At 41.1% G+C, this 26,160-nt stretch overlaps 2 protein-coding genes across 3 annotated transcripts in view; both read right to left on the bottom strand.

The window, feature by feature from the left end:
- mtus2a (microtubule associated tumor suppressor candidate 2a) overlaps nucleotides 1-17,807 on the bottom strand; it is a 45,128-nt gene extending 27,321 nt beyond the window's left edge. For both annotated transcript variants that reach the window (XM_085289089.1, XM_085289090.1), the window contains exons 1-3: nucleotides 17,688-17,807; nucleotides 2,163-4,417; nucleotides 997-1,255 (exon numbers count right to left, since the gene is read on the bottom strand). In XM_085289089.1, coding sequence (XP_085145215.1) covers nucleotides 997-1,255; nucleotides 2,163-4,175 — 2,272 coding nt within the window. In that variant the 5' untranslated portion in view covers nucleotides 4,176-4,417; nucleotides 17,688-17,807. The remainder of the gene's footprint in view (nucleotides 1-996; nucleotides 1,256-2,162; nucleotides 4,418-17,687) is intronic.
- Nucleotides 17,808-19,833: 2,026 nt separating this feature from the next.
- slc7a1a (solute carrier family 7 member 1a) overlaps nucleotides 19,834-26,160 on the bottom strand; it is a 34,229-nt gene continuing 27,902 nt past the window's right edge. Inside the window, exons 8-13 of the mRNA XM_085289096.1 lie at nucleotides 24,840-24,976; nucleotides 23,866-23,968; nucleotides 23,429-23,607; nucleotides 22,985-23,136; nucleotides 22,768-22,876; nucleotides 19,834-22,438 (exon numbers count right to left, since the gene is read on the bottom strand). Coding sequence (XP_085145222.1) covers nucleotides 22,260-22,438; nucleotides 22,768-22,876; nucleotides 22,985-23,136; nucleotides 23,429-23,607; nucleotides 23,866-23,968; nucleotides 24,840-24,976 — 859 coding nt within the window. The 3' untranslated portion in view covers nucleotides 19,834-22,259. The remainder of the gene's footprint in view (nucleotides 22,439-22,767; nucleotides 22,877-22,984; nucleotides 23,137-23,428; nucleotides 23,608-23,865; nucleotides 23,969-24,839; nucleotides 24,977-26,160) is intronic.

The following is a 26,160-nucleotide window of genomic DNA, read 5'->3' as shown; positions in this document are numbered from 1 at the left end:
ACACAGAGAGATTTCCTCTTCTCTCACATGTTGTTATTCACAGCGATGAATGAAATAAAGGGGTGGGGGGTTCTAGTTAGTGTTTTCCCAGGAGACTGATGAGAAAAAATGAAAAACTCAAATAATTTCAGCATTTCAGGTGCCGTTTATCCAACCATGCAAAGGGCATGGAGGATTCCAGAAGGAAGATAGTGACATCACTTAAGTGTTAATTGCTTTGTACTTCAAAGGCTTTAGTTCCCAGAGGGCCAAGCGGCATGTAGTTGCTATGCATATGTATTAATAAGGATTATGATAAGGAAGCCCAGCACATCATGAAACTATGCTGATCAACTGTGCATGTTCAGTTTTGGGTATGTATGTATGTATTTTGTGTATATATGTATATATTAAAGTACACATGTAGATGTACAAAATCTCTCCGGATGTTATCAGTTTGTGTCTGCGTTGGCACCCTCAGCTACACAGCAAATCAAACATGCATGGGAGTGATAAATGACACAGCCTGCCAGCAGTGTGCAGGATGATGAGAAAATTTTAGACTCCAATATTGCATTAACAGTTGAGCTGTGACTTAAATCTGAGTTCGGCAGCCAGAGATGCTATCTGAACCCTCAGAATTGGAAATTTTTTGTGCGCGAAGAGGAAAATGTGAGCAAGTAGTTATTTATTTATTTGATTTTGGTGATGGCAGCGTACTGGTGTGGAACGAGTCCCCTCAGAGTGTCTCTAAAAGATTCCCAATCAGATCAAAATTAATCTCAGAGAACGCATTTTAATGAGCTGCCTTCATCTCGGGCCAAGTTGATAAGGGGAGGAAAGGGTCTCAAAACTGCTTGGTGCGGCAGAGGAGAAGAAAGGTAACGCAGCATAAATTTTGGGTTGCTGAAATAGAATCTGACATGAGCTCAGATGACTCAAAAGAGGTCATTTACAGTTGCTATCCTTGCTGCTTTCTGTGTGGAAAATTCAGATCTGGTCAAATGTTTAATTTACCTGTATTATCCGGGTCTTTCTGATTAGTTGCTGGGGTGACAGGTTGGACCGGCTGGCTGAAGACTTGTGTTGACCTCTGACCTTGACTAGGTCCTCTGCCCTTGGCCGCGATCGTAGCCGTTCTGGTGACAGCTCCCAGTCCCAGACGCAGACCTCTGCCAGACCGCAGGAGACTGCCACTCCCTCCTGCCTGAGCAGCCGTCCTGCTCTGCAGAGCGTCCTCAGCGGAGCAGCCTTTCAAGCTGACGGATCTTCCAACCTAGAAATCAAAATCACCAAATGGAGTCAAATGCCATCAAAATAACTGACATGCTGTGTTTTCTGAAGCCATTTCTGTGCAGTTAAATCACATAAGAGCTTTCCATTTTTCATTGCAGCATTTCAAGTATGGGCCACACTTAAATTCATGACTAAGATAATAACAGCGTTTTCTTTTGTTTTTTTAACATTTGTGTGTGTTTGCTTTAAAACCCCCTTCAGACTTTCACCCACGTTTGTTAGCAACAATGTCTGGATACTGTAGCAGCTTTAATTTTGTGCAAAAATGCAACGCACCCTGTAATCTAATAGCAGCATGATGCTGATTATTGAAAAAAAAAGTATTTCTATCCTCAGTTTGGAACTCTGCTGCATGCTTCTTTTTCTTATATTGTGAGTAGAAGCAATTAAATCTGATGAAAAATGGAACCCAGCAAATCAGATGTTATTAACTCTAAATGAAAATGTAACAGTCCTGCAGGGAAACTGGAAGCTGCGGAATAAATTTGAAATGTTGACACTCTCAACAGTGTTACTGTGTTCTAGGCAAAATGCTAACACACATACATTGTCATGTGAAGCACTGAAAACTAACTCGTCCCCCGCGGACTTTGCACTTCAACAAGCATTAAATATTTATTTCCCCATGTTCGTGTTTGACTGCGTATATAAGTATGAATGCAAAATGAATTTATTGAATCAGTATCAATAAGAAATAGGTTTAGAAGCAATAATGAAGGTCCTCTGAGAGTGATCATAAAATGCAAAAGGCCTGTTATCAATTATACATGGTTTACTAGGCCTATCAGCATGATGGAAGCATTAACATGCTTAGTCAATAAACTGTGCGTAAGACTCATAATCAAAGAAAGACTTAAAATCACATCTCTACAGTGAACAGGACTCACCTCTGATGGTGTCCCATAGAAGTTGTCTGCCTTGCTGCCCAGTTTTGGAGGTGCTGTGTGGCTATGGGCGTGTACGGGTGGAACAGTGTTTGTGTGTCCAGGAGCCCTTATACTCCTATTCAGTATTCCTGATGGAAAAATGTTTGTCTGCATCTCCTGGCGGTACTTATCATAAAGCAGATTGGAGGCACAAAGAACTGGGGCTCCTCGGGTTTCCGGATCAGGCCTTGGGGGCTCTTTAGGTGTGTCTTTAAAAGATGTGGGTGTTTGGCTGTGGGTGCATGCGGACAGCCTGGATGGTAGCGAGGATACCTGATACGGTCCATCAGAAGCTTGAGGCTTAAACTGAGGATTCTTTCGGACGTAGGTAATGATTTTGGGGCGAACTCCTTTAGGTTTCAGTTTAGGTGATGGCGAGCTGTCTTTGGGGGAGTTGTTGTTGTTAGAGCTGGGGGAGCTTTGCTGGTTGTTAAGAGGCGCTTTGGGGATTCCACTTGTGCTTATATTAGTTTTGACTGGTGCTCTCAAGCAACTGTTGCCATAGCCCTGAGCTGATGTTGATACAGCAGGGATATGTCTAACCACTCCAGAGACATTCCTAGAAACGAGGTACATGGAGGGTTGCCTGCATGGTGAGCCCTGGGGTGTCCTGAGAGGGGAGTGTGGAGGGGTTGATGACCTGGATTCAACCCCAGTTCTGTTGGGACTAGAGCAATTCCTTCTGTATGTAAGCTGAGTCTGGGGTCTCTTCTCTAAGGTGGAAGGGTTTGAGGGATTGGAACTGTGGCGTGCACTTGTAGCTGGCTGTTTTTCCGCTGGTGGAGTCTCCCTTTGGGATGTCTGGCTGGGTTGCCTCAGCTGGGAGACTACAGATGTGTTGTACAGGTGGGAGAAATCAGATGGTTCACGTAAAGATGTTTTTGTAAACTTTCTGTTTGACCCATTACTGTGTGGATCTGCAGAGAGGTTAAGAGGAGACGGTTGCCCTGTCTCAGTTTGCTGAGTGTTGGAGTCTGCACTCCTCGCTCTTCCCATCTCCGTCTGACAGAGGGGCCTCACAAGCTGTTGGCGCCGTGGTGGCAGCACCCTCTCCTCAAATCCAGCCTTTCTCCTTTGGCCTAGCCCTCCATCAGAGGACAAGCCATTTCTATGACTTCTCTCATCTTTTCTCTGATCCTGGTATGAGAATGCTGGGTTAAGGGTCTCCTGAGGATGCATCGGTGGGGAGTTCTGATTGGCATCTACAGGGGCTGCCCTTCTTCTGTTCTGGGCTGAGGTAGTGTTTTGGGCATTGTGATAAGGGTTGGTCTTCGACAGAGAGGCGAGAGAAGTTTCTCCATCACCATCCAGAGCACTAGACAGGCTTCCACTGAGGGAAACAGCTGACAGGCTGGAGACAAACACATTCGTCTCAGACTTAGACTCCTTCAGACCTCCCTTCCATCTTTCTCTGCCTGACCTGGTGTCCTGTTTCTCTGCTGTCACACATGCGTCTAGCTCCTCAGTGCTATGACAGGCGATCCTTTTCTGAACCTCTTTGCCTCTCTGAATTTTACTCTCCACTCTGTTGCTGTCATTGTCATTTCTCCTCACGCCGGTAGAAGCAGAGCTGGCTGTTGAACTCGATGATATTGACATGGCACCTTCATCTTTTCCATCTTTCATGCTTCCACAATCGTCCTCCTCCTCATTCTCCTCCTGCTTCCTGCTTCCCAGGTAAGTATGTATCTCCTGACGTGCCAAAAGTTCATAGTCAGACTCCACGCATTGCTGCTCTGATCCCCAAAACTCTAACTTTTCTGGGGAGTCGCTCTGAGAGACCAAGGGAGGAATAGAGCTTGTGCCGTATCCCGTGTCCTCATACAAACCTCTTCTTTCTTGATCATTGATTGAGGATAACTGATTGGCGTTGTCATCTCCAGACTGAGTGAACTGGATCTGGGTTTTATTTCCAATCTTTTCTCCTCTGTCAACACTGACCCTCAGGCCTTGGATACTAGTTGGATTGCTCATGTTGAATTGATTTTTGTCACACTCAAAGACACCTGCAGGGTACTGAGGCCATTTATGGAGCTACAAAAGTTACTTCCCTCACTGCCTTTTCTCTTCAGGGTCTGATGACGGCTCTTTTGAATAAGCCAGGGACAAAATGTCATCTCATGAAACCTTTCTCACTTCACCTTTCTTATTTTGCATTTACGGCGAGTTAAAAAGCGGTCTCTGATGGTTTTTCACCACGATGAAGGTCTTTCAATCTGAAATAAAAGACAACAAAGGGAACTGTCAGAAAAAAAAGCATCAAGTACACTTAATAAGCAGCCATTCTGCAGTTCCCCCACAGAGTCACTTAATTTTTTTTAATATTCAGCCTGCTCTGGGTAGCAGCAATTATGAAATCAGCTGTGTACGGCGAACCATTTTCTGCTCTTAATGTATGACTCATATCAGTGGATAGCCATTTGAAAAAAAAACTGGTTGCCTATGAGAGAAGAATCACTGGAAGTATAACAAGAAAATTACAGTTTTAATACTACCTTGTTTCTATTTCAGAGGCATCAGAGACTTTACAAGTAGAGGAGAACTCTTGACTCCCACTTAGAGATTTCTTGTGTTATAGTGGGTGGTTGCAAGGCAGTTTAGCATAAATGGGGCCTATGGAGCTGGTGCCATGTAACATGCACACAATTACAGCAGTTTGCAAGTTTTATTGTGTGTTCAAAAAGAACTTGGAGGTTTTAACTTATCATTTTTATGAGAATTAGATATTAGTTCTCTAAGTAATAATGTTCATTTTAATTTCAGGCATCATCAAAGTCATTCTAGACACAAGTCTGGCCACTTGGCAGCCATCTTGAAATGCCTCCAGATACTTATTTTAAAACATTATCCAAATTATTTTTAAGTTCAATGGTTTCAATGGACATTTTGTCCCAGTAGCTAAACTTCTACCAGCAAATTCACCCTTGAATTTCTGGGAGTGCCATGTCTCCTCCTTATAAGCGAATCACTTGGAAACTGGTGCACTTGATATTGGCAAAATTAGGTTCTTTGTAAGTAAAGCGCGACATACTGGCAGCTCCAGTTTATTGGAGTCGGTTTTTAAAATAGGCAATAAATGAAAATGTAAAAAGTAAAGAAGACGCAGGAGAAACACCGTTCAACCATGTTATTGTGCTGACGTTGCACAGTTTGTTCTCCACAGGGCACCCTGCAACTCCCCTGTTGCAGCAATTTGGAACCTACAAACAGCCAAGTGATCTAAGTCACGTTAAAGGCCAGTCCGTGAAAATATTGTCGGACATAAACCGGTCCGTGGCCCAAAAAAGGTTGGGGGCGGCTGCCCTACAAGAGAGAGAGAGCAGAGACATGTCCAGAGGTGGTGAAACTAAGTAAGTACTTCACCTAAGAACAGTGTTACGTTCATTTGTCTAGGGCTGCTACGCCAGTATCTTTTGGATGCAAGTGTTGCATTTTGTACTCTATTTTCTAATATGCTGAAATAATTATATTTCAGCTCAACAATGAGCTAACAGATAACACTACCCAGCTATGTATAATTAGTTAAAATCAATATCCACCTGCGACACTGAAGCGACAGATGCATTTTGAATCGGTAATTTACATAAAATTGAAATAATTCTGTATAATGGGTCTTTTACATTATGCATTTTATGTGTATTTTGAGGCTAAACATTGCCTGTTTCACTGAATTGAGCACCAAAATCTTTGTTTCACTATTTTGAAAACCAGTTATTTTATGCAAAACAGCATCCATAAAGCGCATCACTGAGGTAATAGCAATGTTCTTACTGTGATCAGCACGAGTACAGGGACAGTTACTGTAGATGTTCACTTTAGTCGTGAGAGATATGTGAAGAGAGAAGTACAGCGTGTTTGCATGTAAGTGAAGGAGTCACCCTGGGGATGGTTGATGAAGGCAAGTAAGAGGAAGGCGGAAAGGGTGAGAAGTGATTTGTAATGAGCTTTTTTTTCCTCAAGAGACAATGTGAAATAGAAAGCAAGATGAGAACTGGGTGAAAAGACTTGTAATGAAAGCTTTTCCGATCATTAAGTTTTTATAGAACATATAACACAAGCAAGCAGTGTCTCCAATATGTTCAAAGGCAGGCATCATCCTAACATGAAAAAGATGAAAATTAGGTGCAGGGGTCGTTAATGGCGAGGACCAGAAAGAGCAGTTCAGAAGGGATAAATCCATGCGGTATGTCTGATCACTACAGGAGGGTTTCCACTCTCCTCTCAGCATGTTTTCTGTAGCGGGTGGATGTAGTTAATGGCATGATTGGACTGTACACAACAACGGCATGTCCTGCTGCATTTAAAATCTGCAGTCTCTAAAACTGTGTTTTAAATACTTGCGTTAGCCTTTACTGCACAAATGAGGCCGTAGAGCTGAAACATATTACTACATATCATATTACGAGATGAGTTAAACATGCGGTATAAAACACGCACACTCAAACGCTCTCGAAATAAACACTTCCGGCTGTCTCCTTAAATTTCTCCATAATTATACGAGAGCTCTACGAGGAATTCTCTTTCTGCCTTGAACCAGAAGCATTAAAACCATTGAATATTAATGGTTTCAGCTCCTTTGCCCTTCAGGGAGAGCATCTTTTGCTCACTTGTTCTGTCAACCCGTTCTCACTCCCAAAGCGTAACATTTTACGCTAGGTGACAAATCGTCACCATATTACGTTTTCGGCTACCCACCACGTTCCTAAATGACGACCTCGGAAAAAGAGGAAATATGAGAACCGTCTGGACTGAACCTACACATGTTCGCTCTTTTTCTTCAAATCGCTTAGAAACACGCTATTTAACATCATTAAAGTCCTGGTTACGGTCTGGAATAAGGTTATGGTTAGGGCTAGGGATAAGGTTAGGTTTAGGGCTGGAATACAGGGCTGGAACGTCTATTACCGCGGGAGCGTCATTGCACTGGATTCCAGCCATAACCCACCGCGTACCATAAGAACGCCGAAGGTCTCCTTTCGCGTTCCTCAGGAACGCCGCGGGACGTGACAAAACGTCGACATGTTACGCCTCGGGTTCTGTAGGCCTGTTTCCTGCATCATAGAGAAAATTCATACAAAACAAGCGTCAGATTTCAATCAATTGCCGTCAAAACTGTCTGGATCAATTCATCTGTCTGTGCAGTCAAAGAATGAAGTAAAATATGTCTTAAACCATCACACTGAATGTTTGAGTAGCAAAGTATGAATAGCTCTCCCACCTTCTAATTATATGTGCAGCAGGGGTGTCTGTTCTCATTAGCGAGTGGCTTTTCCACGTGCCCCGTGACAGCTCTCACTGCCTGTGGCACGTTTGATATTCCACAAAACCTAGAGAGCTAAATTCTCTCTAAATGTAAAGGACAGGGGAAAGATTCACATGGAAGTTCAATTTCCTACAGGTTTTCTTAGAAGTAATTTGGAGATACCATCAAAGTTAACCTAATATTCTATTTTTTTTAAAGCATAAATAAATAAAAGCAATAAAAGTTGGCTTTAGCAAACTAAAATGAGGTCATTTTTTAAAAGAATTTCAGTTATAAAATCTAAAAACCCAAGTCTTTTATTGAGATTGTGGTAAAGTAAACATCCCCCCCCCACACACACACACACACAATGGGAACACATGGAAATTCACTGTGCCTGACAAACAGAACATGGAGGATAATCCACACAATGTCTGCTCCCCTCTGCCTGTGTGTACCCTGCTCATATTTACCCTTGATTGGCGCAAACAATCAAATAATTAGCTAATTGCTCACACAGAGGCGGGGACAGAGACCAATAGGAGGGAAGGAAAGTGGCAGAGAGCTGTGCTACAGGGTGAGAGAATTCCCTGAGAAGACATGTGTGGCAGATCAATTTTGGCACTGATGTAGTGCTGCAGCTTGTGCTGATGACAGCACTCTCGGGAGGCTGGATGCTGAGCTCGGTCACAGTGGCTGAACCAGAATAAGCTGCATTTCACCTAACTGAGAAAATCCAAAACAGAAAACAATCCAGCAAAACTCTAATCATAACATGAAAAATAATAGAATCAAAAAGAATAGTAGAAACTGGTGGATGATAGTAAAACAAAAAGAAAAAAATCTGAAACATGAAAAGAAAAAAACCCCTCAGCTGCCTTTCCTCGTTATTAGGCTATTTTGATGTCACACACGCTCAGATCCTCTAAGTAAAGAAGATCACATGCGAGGGAGTGTTGGTTGAAGGCGTGTCGGTTGGCAGGAATATGAATTATGCAATTACAAAATCTAACAAATATGAAAAATCTCTTTGATCACCCAGCTCGGAGCAAAGGAAAAACTGCAAATATGAAAAACTAAGTGGACAGGGTACTATGCATTATATAAGAGTAGTTATGAGTTATAAACGCACAGTTGCCACAAGCACTCCTGGCACAGCCAAACCCTTATTTACATTATACAAGCCAAGCCTGTCTGCACTTGCTCGCCACACGTATATATAAAAACACATACATGCATGTTCATTTATAATGTTATTCCCTTTATCTTCATATACAGTGAAATGGCAAAAATTGCTGTTCAGAAAGACCAAACAAATGAATACAAACATATATTCATTCTGCCTATTTGAAGCTACATACTCATTGTAGAAGACAAAGTAATTCATTACAAGCGCTATTAATGTCAGTGTTTGATGAACACCTATTTTTACATTTGTAAAAGCGACACTGCAGTAAACGTTATTTAGAAAAATGTATTTACAAAAATATTGTACAGGTAACGTATGTAAAGGCGACAACTTACATGTAACGTACACGTTAGATTGCCATTGATAAGCTCTACACATAATATAAATTTCATTTGTAATGATTTGAGTGACCCAAATTGAATCACAAACTTATGATACCTGGATATATCATAAGTATATATATATATATATATATATATATATATATATATATATATATATATATATATATGTGTGTATATATATATATAGTCAATCCAGGTATCATAAAAGGTTTATATAGTAAGTTTCCAGATTGTTAGGGAGTTAGGGAACAAATATATGCTATAGTATTTTTTAACATTTATTTTCCTTTTATCCAAATTGAATAAATAGCATAAGCTGCTTGAGGATAATATTGTAATCTGTGCCACATCATTCAGATTTAGGTGTTAAGAAGAAAGGCAGGCTTTGTTTCACCTAACTGTACATGTACATGTTGAGTTAAGTATTCAGACTGAGCTCATCTGGGAAATAATAGATGTAGGCATAACCCAACAAAGCTGTTATCGGATGCAGATAATACATTTCCTCATGCTCGAATTTACCACAAGTGAAAAAGGTCAGTCATACAATAAAGATCTGAAGGTCACTTTTATGCTTTTACATTCCTATGCATTCTACTGTGCATCAATTTCACATGTAAACTCACACCTACACGCAACTGTTGTTAGAGGCGCACTCAGCCACAAGCACGCACAGCGCGTACAAAATACACACAGTACTAAACATAAATGAGCGAAGGAGCAATCATATCCCTGCAAAAAGGTGGAAAGGTGCATAGCTTAAGTGATGGGAGCGTGGGCTGTGATATGGGGATATCTTGGCAGTGCTTAAATTTGGAGAATGACACTTGTATTTGTGATATTTTTCACTGGGCTCCTATCCCACGAAGTGCTGCGTTTAAGACGGAAAGCTCTTTTTAGAAGGTGAAAGATGAGAGGTTGGTAACAATACATGACAGGGGTCTCAAGGAAACTCGAAAGTGGTGTTGAGTTAAGAAAAGACGGAGGCTTTCCTTAACCTTCCGTTTTTGTCTCCAAGCAGGAATGAGTCTGTGTGGGTGAGAGACTGAGACACAGACCTGAGGTGAGAGAAATGAGACATGCAAATAGATACAGAAAAGAGAGTTGTTGCTGGAGCACACGAGTGTTCTAATTAGTGCTCATTTGGCCCTCTATAGGATGCACTACAGAGCCCCTTTTCTGAAGCGACTTACTGATAAAAGCCCAAGAGAGCAAATCAGTTAACAAAAATCTGTTACAAGATTTAATACTAATTGGTACTGGTCATGTCGCTGAAACTGAGAGTTGTTGTTTTTTTCGTTTTTAATCTCTCGACTGTGGGTACACATAAATAAATCTCCTGACAAAAGTAAAGCCAGGCTGTAGGAGCCTGTGTGTCTAGTTGTTGTTTTGCTTGCTTTGCTTCTATTCTTCTCTTCTACACTGGTGTCTGCTCAACCTTGATCGTTTACACCTGCATCTACACTCCAATCAGTTTGTCTAAGCTGTGACTCAAATAGTCTGCATTCACACAAGTGTGTTCACTAGAAATGCACCAACTGCAATTTTCTTCAGTTTTTTTTCTAAGTGTGACCCACTGATGCCTATTTTGTTTGTCAGTTTTCTTCCTAAGCATTAAAACTGACAGTATGAATAAAACGTTTCTTTAATGTAAAATCTGATTTTCATAATGAAAGAAATTAAAACGTACAATTTTCCTTCAACTCCAATACGTTATGGGGTTCCTGTACAATATTCTTTAGCTGACGTATTACGAAAAAAAAGTCGATGAAACAGATATCTGTAATAAAATAAATGTTATTTCTTTTATTATGCCATTTATTCTAGCATGTTTACATACACTCAATACAAAAAGAACATCAACCTTTTTCTCTTTTTCACTAGTCTCCATAGTTTTTCTTGTAACCGCTTTGATCTTTTGCTCATACCGAGGCTGCTGTCTTGTGGTTGGCTCTGACATCTGCATAGCTCTACCTTTAGCCACATCACTAAAATGGCCATTTTTAGTCAGGGTGAGGATTAAGTATTTTACTCTGTGACTTCACTCACAGTGAAGAACTTCCACGTTAATGACGTGTTAGCGTGCATGGCCGTTTGCCTGTGAAACCTGCGCTTGTGTTGTGCAGGCATGAAACAGACCAGCTTGTAATTACACATGAGTGAGGCTGACCGGGCAGTCACCAGTCTGGGACGAGAACGCTGGAATTTGTCCAGTTCCACTTCCTGACTGGTCGATCGGTGCATCTCTGCTGTTCACTCAATCAAGGATTGTTACATGAAGTGAGCGCACTGACGATGTACTCATAAACGTCACAAAGTTAACTCTTGGCTACGCAATGGAAAGACAGGGTTCCAAACAATGTCAGCCAATAATAGCATCAATGATGATGTCAGCGATAGCTAAATGAGATTTTTTTCAGCCATCTAAAGCACATCATGTTGGTGTAATGGTGTTTAATGTTGCGTGTATGTCAATTTTAATCTTGACTGTAGAAAAATGTTATTTTATGTGTGCTCAGAGGCACAGAAAGATGTAGAAGTTCAGACGTGCAACAGCTGGCCAAATTAACCTGTTGAAATTCACATACTCCACAACTAAGTATGCAGTAGATCGTGTACTACATGAAACAATGGAAGTACTTGACTTGACACACTAATAGCTATTTCCTGGCCACATTAGCAACTCTTTATTTTAGTTTTGCCTACCTACCAGCTTTTTTTTTTTTATCTCCACTCCATCAGTAGAGCTCAAATTAAAGTAACCATCTAACTGTGTTCTAACCTCTCACTTACAATTAAAAATTGAATTGTTCAATATGTTGCTATAAGGCATTTCTAATGAATATTTGACTTATAGAGAGAATGCTGTGTTTTGTTTTTTAACTGGATGAAGAAAACTGTGTCTCTAAAGACACTAATGTCTTGCAATAGTAAGAGTGGTGAAGATTCAGCCTCCTCTCTTCAGTCCTCTACTTCCTCTCAGGTCAAAATATGAGCCAAAATATGTGAGAGGTTTTTACAGATTTCAAGAAGGGTAGGGGCTGCCAGTCTTGGATTCATTCAGGGGATCAAAGTTGAGTGCCGCAAAGAATTTTTTCCAGATAAAAAAAACATGAAATTTCAAAGGAATATGCCCCGGCATCTTATATATTCTTCTTTGAAAGCAAGTAAGGAAATTTGATGGGCATATCTTTTTGTTCTTCTGTTGCTGAGTTGGTTTACATTTTCTGTATCGCATGAACGCATGTGACAGTACAAAGGCAGTCACCTGTGTAGACACATCAACACGAGCCTTCCCCCTCAGTGTCTTTGTTGCTGGTCCAGCAGCACATGTGGCTATTACAGAAGCCATTTGTCTTTGGCACTTTGCTTTATTTCTCTCCTCCCCCACTGGAGAGCAGACAGGTTTTACAGCTCTGTGGTCCCAAGGGGAAACCCAGGAACACACACATATATTCATTGCCCCATGCCCTATCGCTCTTTCATCCACACATACCTCTGCTGAGATGTAAATTCCATCACATTGCAATATTAGCAAAAGGGGAAAAAACTCAAATGGACAAAGCGACGACATAATTTATGACTCCTGATTGTTCCCGCATTTGAAAATTGGATTGTGCAAGATTTGCATTAAAATGCAGTGGAGCGGTTATCCTTAAAATCTTTTTTTCTCTCTCTCTCTAATTCAGTCCATGCTGTGTCTTTGCATACATGCAATTAATCACCAATGAAATTACCCTTGTGTGTCCTTGTACAATGAACATGTTGGAGAGTGTGAACTTGTGAAAAGCCGTGTTCTAGAGCCGTGGATAGATGTAAGACATAAAAACTATCATATTTGTGCTAATTTGGTGGGGGTGGAGGATGTTGTCTTTATATTGCATTCCTTAACGTAATCATCCAGCAGGATAAAGCTTAGCGAAAAAACCTATTCACAAATTAGCTAAGAATTAGTCATCCATTCCTTCCTTTTCAACCCCACTACCGCCACCTCATCGCTGTCTGCGAACCACACAGACAGAAATAGGAGTGAAATAAGCTAAACGCTCCATTTTCACAAGACACAATAGATAGCCTGCAGACAGAATTTCACAAGTGATGATTCACTGAAGTATGCTCGACTGTTTATACGTGTGAACCGAGCAATAACCCAGTATGCACACAGCAAAGGGATTACCATCACACAGAAACAGCGAGGCAAACAGGAGCGCAAAAATAACCAGAAATAGTCTTCTCCAGCTCCTTGATTGTTGTTTTGCACCGATTTTCTTTATAGCTGTGCTTACAGACATGCTCCTCATCAACCAGCATCGCCTCGCTGACACAATTTAGCTCACAACACTGAGCTCAGCGATGTCCCTTCAGTTCTTTGGTGTTATGCCTTTCTCAACAACTCTGTCTCTTTTGCTCCCCTCTTCTCTTTCATCCCAATAATACAGAGTTAATAAGGGCAGGGTGAGGTAATCAATCTCATTTTCATCCTTATAGATGGCACATCAGCAGGCTACATCTGCCCAAATGATTTCCTCTCAGCTCATCCCCCCACTCTACTCCTACAGTTGGACACCTTTTTGTACCCCGGGGGAGGGGAATAAGTCTATATCGCAGGGGAATCGGTAACAGGATTTCTACAGGATCTTGAGTCATAGTGGGTGGTCATATATGAGTGAATAAGGGAGAATGAGAATATCAGATGATCTCCAATAAAAGCTGATTTATTCCCTTATTTCGGGCAGGCAGGCGGCGTTTGGCGCCTGCTATGAAATCAGCAGCAGATCACAATATGCCAGAAATTAGATTTATTAGGTGAAACCAAATGAAAAACGGTCAAACGCTGGCATGGGTTCACGTGCACATCCATCCATCAAAACGTGTTCGCACGCTAGGTTTGTCCCATTGTTGCCAACACGGGAGGCAGAACAAAAACAAAAGGACTTCTGATCCGAAAAACCCCATAAAGCACCAAGGTGATCACCGAGTGCATGCGAAATGAAAGATCATCAAACACGAGAATCACCTTCACACACAACAGCTCACGCTCAGGCAGTGACTATCGCTGCAGCAGGGGCAGACAAAGAAACAGCTCCTAACTGGGGGGGGAATGAGGCTTAAAAAAACAAAAACAAAACAAAAGGTCTGCATGCATGCACACATCTATTTATGGGATTTACCATCTCCTTATTTATTTATTTATTTATTTTAGCCTTGCTTTTTATGCAAAAACACGGGATGAATCTCTACTAAATTGGACACGGTCCCGCTTCGCTGTCTATTTCACCAGGCTATGCAGTCGGTAATGCCGGACTGGGATAAAGTGAGGGCAGACAATAATAATAAACTTTATGGTGCAACGTGATCTACATGGTTAAACTACAATTTTACATTTTACATTTTTTTAAACGTAAGAATGGGGCACATAAAAAGCAAGACCAATGCAACAAAAGCCGACCTAAGATGAAATGAAAGAAAAAGGCAGGAAATATGAGGGAAAAAATAAATAAATAAAAACGACAACAAAGCTGAGTCCTTTCTGGATATTCAACCTGAACCATCAGGTTAAAAGCAGCAACTACGTGCCATTAAAACACGTGTTGTCAAAGGTCCAGACAAGGGTTTATTGAGGTAAGGGGAGCAGAAAAGAGGGTGTTTGTCCATGCTGGCTGCTGGGAGCAGCACCACCGCATTGTTATTAGTAAAGCCCCTCCACCCACTAGCCTCACTCCTGTCGCAGAAAAAAAAATGTTAACTCTTCCATAGCTGGCTGTGCGAAACTGTATGAGGCGGGACAAAGAGGAGGTCATTTCAAATGCAAAGCGGTGCAATGATAGTGCAATTCTCCGTGGGACTGTGAGGATGCCACAAGCTCACCAAGACTCGCAGACATACACAGTCAGACATAAAGCAGGAGAGGCGAGACGGACCAGACAAAGAGAAGCTGAGAGCAACTTAGACGAGCTGAGTCACTTGTGTTTATTTCGAGAGAATATAGAAACAGAAAATGATGCTGCGGAGTGCCAAGGGGGTGCAAAGGAGCGGGGATGTGACGGATTCTGGTTAGTATTGTAATGTGCAAGCGTATGTGCAATGAGCAAGTGGTAAACCCCTGGGGTATGGGGGAGGGAGAGCTGCCCAAGGATCAGTGAGAGGTGAGCAAAGAATAGGGCAAGATGAGGGGTTTTTGGGAGGGGCAATGATATGCAAAAAGTGCGTGTGTGTGGGGGGGCTTTTTTTAAGAGTTTTCATACATTCAATAATGGAAAGCTAGAAAGTACAACACAGGAGAAGAATCCCCTTGTGCTGCTGTTCTGCGAGTGGATTTTATTTGGTGGGAGTAAGTCTAAAAAAAGAACATAGATGTACACTGTTGAGAAGTTTCATAAAACATTAATGAGGTAGACCTAACCAAGGATAACTACAGCGGTTCTTTCTATCACACACGTGCTTTTAAGTTCACTGACACAATTCTATAAAGTTTCTTAATAACATCTGTAGCTTAATCAAATAATATGAGACAAATATACAAATAAGATACATTTAAAATAAAAAAAGCAAAATCAGGTGAGCGCTTAAACTGTCTGACACAAGTGAATAAAGGTCTTTCATGTCTGTTCCTGGTGGGACACGGAAAACTGTATGTGTGTGTGTTTGTGTGTCATGAAGGGAGGCGTGCCTCTCTTTTCACCCTGTAATGTCTTGCCTGCGACTGCAGGGGAGGAGCTACAATAAGCTCAATGCCACCTTCCAGACAAAAGCAGCGTGAATTCGAGAATGCGTGTGCTGATGCTCGGTTCACACATAAGGCACATGCGTGTGTACGTGCACTTGCAAGTGCAGAGCGTCTTGCGTCCAAAGTGTGGAGGATTCTTACAATTGTGTTATTAAAATAACTGCAACCTTTTCTATCATTTTCTTACATTAAACCTATTTCACCACTATCGGGAAACCGCTGTTATATTTATTAGTAGAACGCAATCATCCAAGCAAAAATGTTAAAAAAAAAAAAAGACAAAAATGTTTCAAAATAATTAAAACCTTGCACTTGTGACATGTTATTCAAAGGCACACTGACCAACTTTAGTGTCCTTCTCAGCTTCAGTTCACTTCCCATCTCAATTTCTGCCTCTCTCCCTTCCTTCCTCCTCCTTCTCCTCCGTTCTGTCCTATTAAATAACCTTGAAGGTCATACCGGTGTGCTACATTCATAGGCTTTTCTGTACCTACAGAAACAAATACATACACACACACACACGGTATAGGAACCTCACGCTTAGACAAAACACACAAAGTCAGACACGCACACACACACAGCCGGCAGTGGTATTTCTGGCAGAGATCTGATAAATTGATCGCTCTTCAGACCTAGCAGAGGTCAGATGTAATGAATCAATCACACATGCATCAGCATCGAGAGCAGCAACTAGAGCAGTCAGTGTACAGCCAAGGCCGTAAGATCTGCTTTCCTGCTTTGATGCAGTGTCAACCTCCACGTTAACATGATCGGGAGGGATTGGTGAGATTTAGCAAAACGGACTTGAAGATCCATAAATGTGGGAAGTCTCTGATACTGAGATCAATAGTGGCAGCAGACAATTCCAATAAATGCTGAAAACATCACTTATTTTTACACGGAAACTGTCAGATTAGAGGCACATTGTTTACATACTTCAGTAGTACAGGCAAATTCTGAACTTTAACGGTTGCAAACTAGAACGGATTTGAAAAAAGTACAAGAACTTCGGCCAAGCAGCTGAAAAAGGGGGATTCACCCCAACAAAGACACCCCCATCCAACTGCCTTAAGGACAATCCAATCATCCGACACCGGTCAATTGAAACAACAGCGTGAAATCCCTCAGTCACTTTTAATTGTTCCATCCGTTGTTTTCTTTTGTCAGGTCTCAAGTCTCCAACAATGAGACTGAGAAAATGGGAAGTGTTGCAAATGGAATTGAAGTATCAATACAACCTCTGTGCCGTGAATTCCTTGAAAGCAGTCAAGATACTGAAGAATTAGTGTTTGCATGAGTGTGCAGCAGTGTCACTCGTGGACTTAGAAATGAAAAGTTATTAATCATACTATCAGACTTCAAACCTTGGTATTATAAATGTACATTTGTCCACTTTCACTGGTAAAAAGCTTAAGCCTGAGCGGGCAAACACGACAAGAAATTTAAAATATTGCAGCTTTTCCGCTATCAGTTAACAAGAATTATATGTTATGTATTAGAAAGCTGTGAGAGTCTTTGCTTTTGAAGTCTATACACTCACAAAAAATAGCTCATCAATAAATGACATTTGGCGAGAAATGAAAACAAAATCCTTCAAAATCAAGTCCATATCATCTCTCAGTGCAGTGGATCTGGTTTAAATCCTAAAATCTATACTGGATCATTAGCAACACTCACAGAGACTTGACCTGCTCCATCCATCTCCATCGCACCGTCTCTTCCTTCTGACCTCACTTTCTCTCCAACACTGTGGCTCAACTTCGAGGTTACAGCTATTTATATGTAGAGTCGAGCTAAATTCCTTCGCGCATTGCCGTGATGCGGGCCTAGTCAAAAACAAACTGTATTTATGGTGCTGGTCGAACCGAGTCCGGCAGCAAGACCCGAAATCCTACGAGCAAAATAAGTGCGACACTTTTTCGGGAAATCAATGCTAGCCCTCCGAGCAAAATAAGCACGGGGTGTTTACAGTCGTGCGACTTACCTGCAGCTTTCTCTGTTGCTGATTCATTGAAGAATGTCGGTGAAAACCCAGGAGTTGCCAGCGCGTCTCTCCACTTCCTCCCCACTCTCCCTGGCTGCCAGAAACGACGCACAGAGAGATAGAGAGAGAGAGAGAGAGAGAGAGGTACTGCGGACAGCAGGAGGAGGAGGGAACTGGAGGAGGAGCGGTGCTGATGCTGCAGCCGACACCTGGCTGAGCATCCTTCTGCTCAGACGGCCGGGCTTTTTTAACACATGTGCGCCCTCTGCTGGAACATGTGGGAAGCAGCTCTTCCCACGTGGTGGGATTCCAATATGACCGCGACTGGATTTTGAAAAGCTGAATTACAAGTCCTACCGTGCTATAAATTCAAAAATCATTTTGGACCTCAAAAGGCATCAATGAAAAATTTTCACATGTAGAAACGGTAAAGCACAGCGAACTGCAGCTGCTTTTATACATCCAGACAATGACCTGACCACAGATTTCTGTTAGTGAAGAATTATGTCACAGATAAGCCAAGTGTAATGTGAGAGCTTGTAATGGAGCAATGTTAGAACAGTATACTTTCTATTGTTACATAAGAACTGGGAGATTTTAGAGAACTTAGGTATTCATACCAACCTGTATTTTATACTTACATGTGTTATCTGATGATAAGACTGCTGCACATACACTCAGGTCCATAAGTATATGGACAATGACACACTTTATTTGTGTTTGTTTTTTTGTAATTTAGCCTTTGTGGACCACCACACAATGATGGATTTTAAATCAAAAATAAACCAAAATAAACAGCTGCCAAATCAATAATCTGTTACAAGAAGGGACACAGGGGGGCAGCTGAGCAACACCAGAAAGCGTAGGAAACTACAGGAGAAACTAAAGTGGATGATCGCAGAATTCTTTTCAGAATCAGAATCAGAATCAGAATACTTTATTAATCCCGAAGGAAATTAGGGTAACAGCAGGCAGCACGCTAATGGCGCATGCGCACTTACAAAGGAACCTTCTGACCAACTTTACACAAACATCACTTTGGGGAGACATGTCAGAAAGGTAGGCTGATAGGAAAAAAACAACAAAAATACATAACATGAGGTAAGAGGAGGAGAAAAAAAACTCCACTCAGACTGAGCTCCTAGTGGGAGAACAGTTTGATAACAGAAAAAACACCTCAGCACAAAAAGCACATGACTATCAGTACACCATAGAAACACAAGAAAGGGTAAGAGAGAGCCGGTGTAGACAGCGCATCTGGTCCTGCAGCGTGTCTGCGCTGGTCCAGTCGACTGCCATCTTCCCCGGTAGGGCACAAGCATCGAAGGCGTTTGGAAAGGGAGGGGGGATCAGTGTGTGCATATCAGTGTATGTGTGTGTGTGTGTGTGTGTGTGTGTGTGTGTGTGTGTGTGTGTGTGTGAGAAGATGTATATACAATTAGGTTCATAGGTTTTTGGAAAATGACAAATTTTCCAAGATTTTAAATCAATCAAGTGGGCCTAACATTGATGTCCTAAAATATCTCAGTTGTGAATAAAAGATTCTGTTTTTTATTTATAGTTTACACAGTTACACGCATTTCCTGTATTTCAGTATTTTATGTTCATCTCTTTCATACTGTTGTAGGTCCATACATAGTGATTTGGCACAACATGTAGATTCCTTTGAGTTAAATTCCTTTTATAAAATTATGGGAAGTGCTTTGGCTATAAAACTGTAATTGAAGAACTACAAATGCAGTGAAACTATGATATGTGTGAAAAGTTAAAGATCTGCCATCTACAGTTAAAGAAATCAATTGTATCCACACCCCTAATTATAGCTTCCCTGCGGCTGGCCCTGGGCTCATTAGATTCAGTGAAGGAATATCTTAATGCTTCAGGTTATCAAGACATTTTAGACAAGTCTCTGCTTCCGTCATGGGAACAGTTTAGGGTTTAGGGAACACAGTATTTAGATCCCACTTCCGCTTTGCACAAAGCGAGATTCATATAGTTGGATGTGTTTATTGTGAAAGAACTTGACTGGCGAACACAGAGCCTTGTCCTCAGTCTCATTAAACACTTTTGGGATGAACTAGCAGAAAAACTTCAACATTTTGATAGTGAAAACCATGTTTAAAGAAATAAAACATGAAGCCAGTCATTTTGATCATACAATCAAAATTTTATTAAGTTCAGTTTGTGTGTTACATATTTTAATGACAGTGGTGTAAAACTCAGCCAAACAGTATCCAATTACATTTGTAAAAATTCAGCATGGGTATTAAAACACATCAATAAACAGGAGAAAACATGTAAAATGAATGGCGGACATATAACTTCCTCAAAAGAGACATTTCATTTGATTAGAAAAAACAAACAAGTGGTAAAAATTTGGCCTCTCTTATTTTGCATTAGAAAATACATGCTACAAACCACAAATGCAAAGATACAGCAGCCAGCACTGTGAAAATCCACTGTCACTTAAAGTTGGAGGACATGAACTGAAAATCTGAAACTGTCATTGCTTTCATCCTAAACATGTACAAAGATTCAGAAGTTAGATTTACTGCCATTACCAATGGGAGAGCTAACACAACGCACAAGTTAAACAACTTGCAATAGTGTTGTCTACACTCCTGGAACATTAGTTTGTGTATTACATTCTGCGTTGCAGATCTTTGCTTTACAATGTTTCATGATTGCTGCTTAAGAAAACAAAGATATAAACAAACATACCACTGCATTAAAACTGTACTGTTAAACCACAACTGAACATGAGGACCAAGTTTTGGACCTCAAAAGGCATCAATGAAAAATTTTCACATGTAGAAACGGTAAAGCACAGCGAACTGCAGCTGCTTTTATACATCCAGACAATGACCTGACCACAGATTTCTGTTAGTGAAGAATTATGTCACAGATAAGCCAAGTGTAATGTGAGAGCTTGTAATGGAGCAATGTTAGAACAGTATACTTTCTATTGTTACATAAGAACTGGGAGATTTTAGAGAACTTAGGTATTCATACCAACCTGTATTTTATACTTACATGTGTTATCTGATGATAAGACTGCTGCACATACACTCAGGTCCATAAGTATATGGACAATGACACACTTTATTTGTGTTTGTTTTTTTGTAATTTAGCCTTTGTGGACCACCACACAATGATGGATTTTAAATCAAAAATAAACCAAAATAAACAGCTGCCAAATCAATAATCTGTTACAAGAAGGGACACAGGGGGGCAGCTGAGCAACACCAGAAAGCGTAGGAAACTACAGGAGAAACTAAAGTGGATGATCGCAGAATTCTTTTCAGAATCAGAATCAGAATCAGAATACTTTATTAATCCCGAAGGAAATTAGGGTAACAGCAGGCAGCACGCTAATGGCGCATGCGCACTTACAAAGGAACCTTCTGACCAACTTTACACAAACATCACTTTGGGGAGACATGTCAGAAAGGTAGGCTGATAGGAAAAAAACAACAAAAATACATAACATGAGGTAAGAGGAGGAGAAAAAAAACTCCACTCAGACTGAGCTCCTAGTGGGAGAACAGTTTGATAACAGAAAAAACACCTCAGCACAAAAAGCACATGACTATCAGTACACCATAGAAACACAAGAAAGGGTAAGAGAGAGCCGGTGTAGACAGCGCATCTGGTCCTGCAGCGTGTCTGCGCTGGTCCAGTCGACTGCCATCTTCCCCGGTAGGGCACAAGCATCGAAGGCGTTTGGAAAGGGAGGGGGGATCAGTGTGTGCATATCAGTGTATGTGTGTGTGTGTCCAGAGTTCAGCTGAGACAGTGTCCTTCGCCCCGCCAGGCTAAGTAAACAGTCTTCCAGCCAACCCAGGCCAACCCAGGTGGTCTTGCATGGAATGGGGGGGACGGTCTAAACACAGTCGTTATCAGAGTGTTCTTGACTTTCTTGGTTAAGAAAGTCAAGAACACTCTTTAGGAGGTAGTTAGTTGCCTTCATGAATGGAAATCGAGTCACTTTAAAAGAGGATTCAATCTGCTGGTTAAACTCAACAAGAGACAGGCCAGATTAGACTTTGCCAGAAATATATCTAAAAGAACCTGCACGGATGAAGCCAATAATAATGGGAAAAGGATAGTGAAGCAGGAAAAAAACAACTCATGATCCAAAGCATAACACATCATCTGTCAAACACGGTGGAGTCAGTGCTATGGCATGAGTATGTATGGCTGCCAGTGGAACCAGTTTACTAGAGTTTAGTGATGACGATTCAGCTGCTGATATAAGTAGCAGGATGAACTGTGAAGCATGCAGGGCTGTACTCTATGTTCCAATTCAACCCGGTTGTACAATGGACACTTCGCAGTGCAAACTGGATAATGACCAAACACATTCTGCAAAAGCAACTTTCTCAAGGCAAAGAAAGGCTATGTTCTTTAATGGCCATATCAGTTACATCAAGCCAACAGAGTTACACTTTCAGAAGAAAAAACTGAACTAATTTCTGGATGTCAGACCATCACTGACTGTAAAAGATTTTTGCCCAGTTATTAAAAGCAACCCTTGTTAATTTCTCCAGGGTTTTTTTGATTTGCAAATTCCTACAAATCTCCATCATTCTCTTCCCTTACATCAATGCCATTGGACAGAAAGGCTTCCTTTTCTGGTGATGCTGACTTGTGGTTAAGCCCTAAGCCCATCATCTCTGTGTCCGGAGTCGAATGAGCTGCAGCTGACAGGGTGCTGTGACGGATACCATAGCTGAAGTAGATCGCGAAACCTGGAAAGGCAAAAAGAACCGGTGTTATGGAATCCTAGCTTTTCAATGCAAATACACCTGCTGAACTTTTCAGTCTAAAAACATGTACCTTTTTAATAACATTGACATTTTCGCAACCAACTGACAAAGTATGTTTACTCGTGTTTTGTAAATGTTTCAGATCGGTCTGCGAACACATTGCAATGTCAAGTCAAAGCAGCTAGCCCATTTCAAGCAGCTAAAGCAAGTAAAATAGTCAGCTGGGTGTGTGAGACTTTTCAGCATCATCCTAGGTAAGTGTAGCGAGCAGAATTCTTGCAGTTAAAAAAAGAACGATGGAGTGTAACTACCTATGGCCATCCAGATTGAGAATTTAACCCAAGTGCGTTCTTCAAGCTGCATCATCAGGTAGATATTGACAAACATGCTGATCACTGGAATGAAGGGCAGCATGGGCACCTGGGAGACAAATACCACAAAAGGAGAAAGCGTAACAGTATCCATTAAAACTTAGCGAGCGTGAACTCTCAGGGGGCAGAGGTAGTGCTGAAAGGGCTTAAATCAAACCTTGAAGGAGAGTTTAGTGTGGTTCTGGGGCTGTCTCCAGATGATGAAGACCACGAAAAGACACATCATGAAGATGACGCTGAGGGCTACCAAGTTCCACGAAGCAAGATCTCCATAAGATGCCAGAACACTGAATGCCAGCATCAGCATTCCTTTAAAATGAAAGAAATGTTATTATCTTATGTGTAATACTTCACAAGTGCAATGTGATTTTTAACAGTGAAGATACTGGAAATAAAACCATCACCTACATTCAAGGCGAGCACACTTGTTGGGTTGTTTACCAAAGATCTAACGCCTTCATTTTATTGAGTAAGCAAATAAATGTTATTTCTACAGCACATTTAAAACTAAAGTGCTTTACAAGGTCTTTATACTTGATTTTCTTACATTATTTGTATGATTTTATTGCCATTTTAAGGCAGTCCTGGTTTAATAACATACCGAGGAGAAAGACACAGACGTTGACAGTGAAGCCTGACAGTTTGGATGGTGTGGGGTTGTCTGGGAACAGCAAGGTTTTGAAGCTGAGCCTCTCTTCCATACCGGGCAGGATGTTGCCCTCATTCAACTCCATCTCCTCGTGGCTACTGACAATCTGGTAACCCATGCTGGGCCGGTACCTGAAACAACAAGAACAAACACCCATAATGAAGTGTTCAGACATAGCAGTTGTACTCTGTGTTCCTGCCACTTAAAATAGTTGCTAGCACCGGTGACAAAGCTGGTAATGCACACTGCAACATTAGCACACAATGAACCTGCTTATAAGCAATGTCAATGCTGCGTATGTTTGAAATAGCTTCCAATAGTTTTGTTGGCTAGCATAAACAACTATAAACATGTTCAGACCGTGTCCAAGCTGATATATTCTCACCAACCTGAGCACCAGGATACAGGCAGCCACTAATGTGTAGGCTAGCAGCGTCCCTATCGACATCAGGTCCACCAGGTCCTTCAGCTCGAACATTAACACCATGACAACTTCACAGTACAAGGAGACAAAAAATAAAAATTTAAAGTGAGAATGCTTGTTTGATCCCATCAATTATTTTCCATACTTGTCTTAGAAGAATAAATTAAGATGTGTCTAACATTCAGCATGCTTATACAGTTACTGTGAGCATAGAAGTATGCTGATCATAAGCTCAAATGATGCCATTGAGTACAGCCTCATAAAGATGCTAGCTCGAATGTACATATTCTTTTCACAATAGTGATTCCCAAAGTGTGGGTCATGACCCTCTGGTGTTCCAATGGTTTACCACACACACAAGAAATCTTTGCTACAAAAAATGTATAATATATAATTATATGAGTTCAAAATTTACTTGAAATTTCACAACTACAATCTTCTTAGGGTGCTGTATTAGGATATAGGGTAAAAATAGCATTATGGAGCGAAACCAGCAACCACCTGGCAGCAAAGTCATTCCATTTCATTTATATGACACTCTTATTTTTCCGCTCTATTTTTTAAATGGGGCAAAATCTCATATCACGTCACTGGTGGGGAAAGATAAAAAATGAAGCAGTGGCTAAGAAAGGAAAGAAGTTAATAGTAAATCAATCTCAACAAAACAAATCAAGAAAAGATTAAAAACCTGTTTCAGTTTTAAAAAGGGCCCCAGTTGGGAATGGATAAAGTATAGGCTGGAGGTGGCAAAAAGAGCTGCCTCTATTAAAAAAAAAAGTTATAAAAAGTTTTTAAACTTAATCTTTCAAAAACCAAAAAGTCTCTGCTTTGTTCTTTTTCTCTTCAATTCAAACCTGACCTTCTATCACTGCCTCTCTCAAGTCCCTCTACTCAAATACAGGAATTTGCGTTTTTATTTAACGCCCCCCTTTATCTTACCAGCTATAGCCCCGGCAGCAACAGTAGATGTTACGGGAGATTTTCTCTCGCTGATGTTGGCCAAGAAGGAGAAGAGCAGGCCATCCTGCGCCATGGCAAGGATGATACGAGGTAGGGGGAACATGGAACCCAACAGACTGGGGTAAAGGTGGGGGGAGGGCATCATATTGTGATGGCAGCGGTTTGGTGTAACGTGAGGGACAAGGGGGAAAGAAGAATTAGGAAAGGTCAGCGAGTACCAAGGGAAGATTCAGAGAAAGTAGACGTATGTGGGTGGAAAGATCTGGGGGTTAAAGAACATGCTGCAGCGTGCCAGACTGGCAACACTGTTGAAGAACAACATGCTGGGACAAGGATACTCTGATGTCAGCATGTAAAATTTGGCCCCCAGTATGACTGCATGTTTTGCACATGCTGTTACTGTCAGTTTTAGTCCACGTACCATGCGGTTTAGTTTGGATTAGTGCTGGTGCACATCTCCTTCTCAAGATGCAAGTTAGAAAATATGTCTCAAGTTTCCCAACAGAAAAAACAATGGAAGACTTATAGTATAGACACAATAACCTTGACTCCCTCAGCCAACTAAACAGAGACCTGGCTATGTAAAACACTTAATAATTAGTTTTTAATGCTAACGCATGTTAGTATCTCACCTGCCAGAGAGGAAGTGACAAAAGTTGCATTTAGTGGGGTTTTGGTGCAGGAGTTGACCCTGGCCAAGGACTTTGATAACAGCCCATCATCAGCCATAGCCATGATCACACGAGGAACAGGGTACAGACAACCCAGCAAGCTAACATGGGGGGAAGGGCGTACCAAAATATAAAGTATCCACAGGAGCAACCATGTGAAACATGCATAAGCAAAGACAACAGCACACATATGCAAGGAGCATTACATTCAACATAGATACAGCAGATTAAGACAAAAGAAAAAAACACAGAACACAGGATACTTAAATATGTTGTGCATACATTTTAAGTTAGGAACACATGTGCAACACTTTGTAATGTAACTTTGTAATATGTAAATAACAATTTAATGCAATTTTTTTGCAGATCTTATGCACCCATATTTTATTCAAAATAAAACGTGACAAAAATCAATGTTTAAACTGAGAAAATGTACCATTAAAACAAAGATACTAGCTCATTTTTATATTTAATATTAGCTGAATTTAATATGTCTTAGTATAGATGGGACAGGGCCATGCTGTTTGCCACTGTGTGGCATCCTCTCTTCTTTTAACAACAGTCTCGAAACATTCGAGAACTGAGGAGATCAGCTGCTGAACCTTTGAAAGAGGAATGTTATCTCACTC

The sequence above is a fragment of the Mchenga conophoros genome, linkage group LG10 (assembly GCF_057382185.1).
Source record: "Mchenga conophoros isolate Kocher_MC1m ecotype Shallow Benthic linkage group LG10, M_conophoros_male_GT1.1, whole genome shotgun sequence".
NCBI lineage: Eukaryota > Metazoa > Chordata > Actinopteri > Cichliformes > Cichlidae > Mchenga > Mchenga conophoros.
The sequence above is the reverse complement of the archived record's forward strand: the minus strand, read 5'-3'. Positions and strand labels throughout refer to the sequence as shown.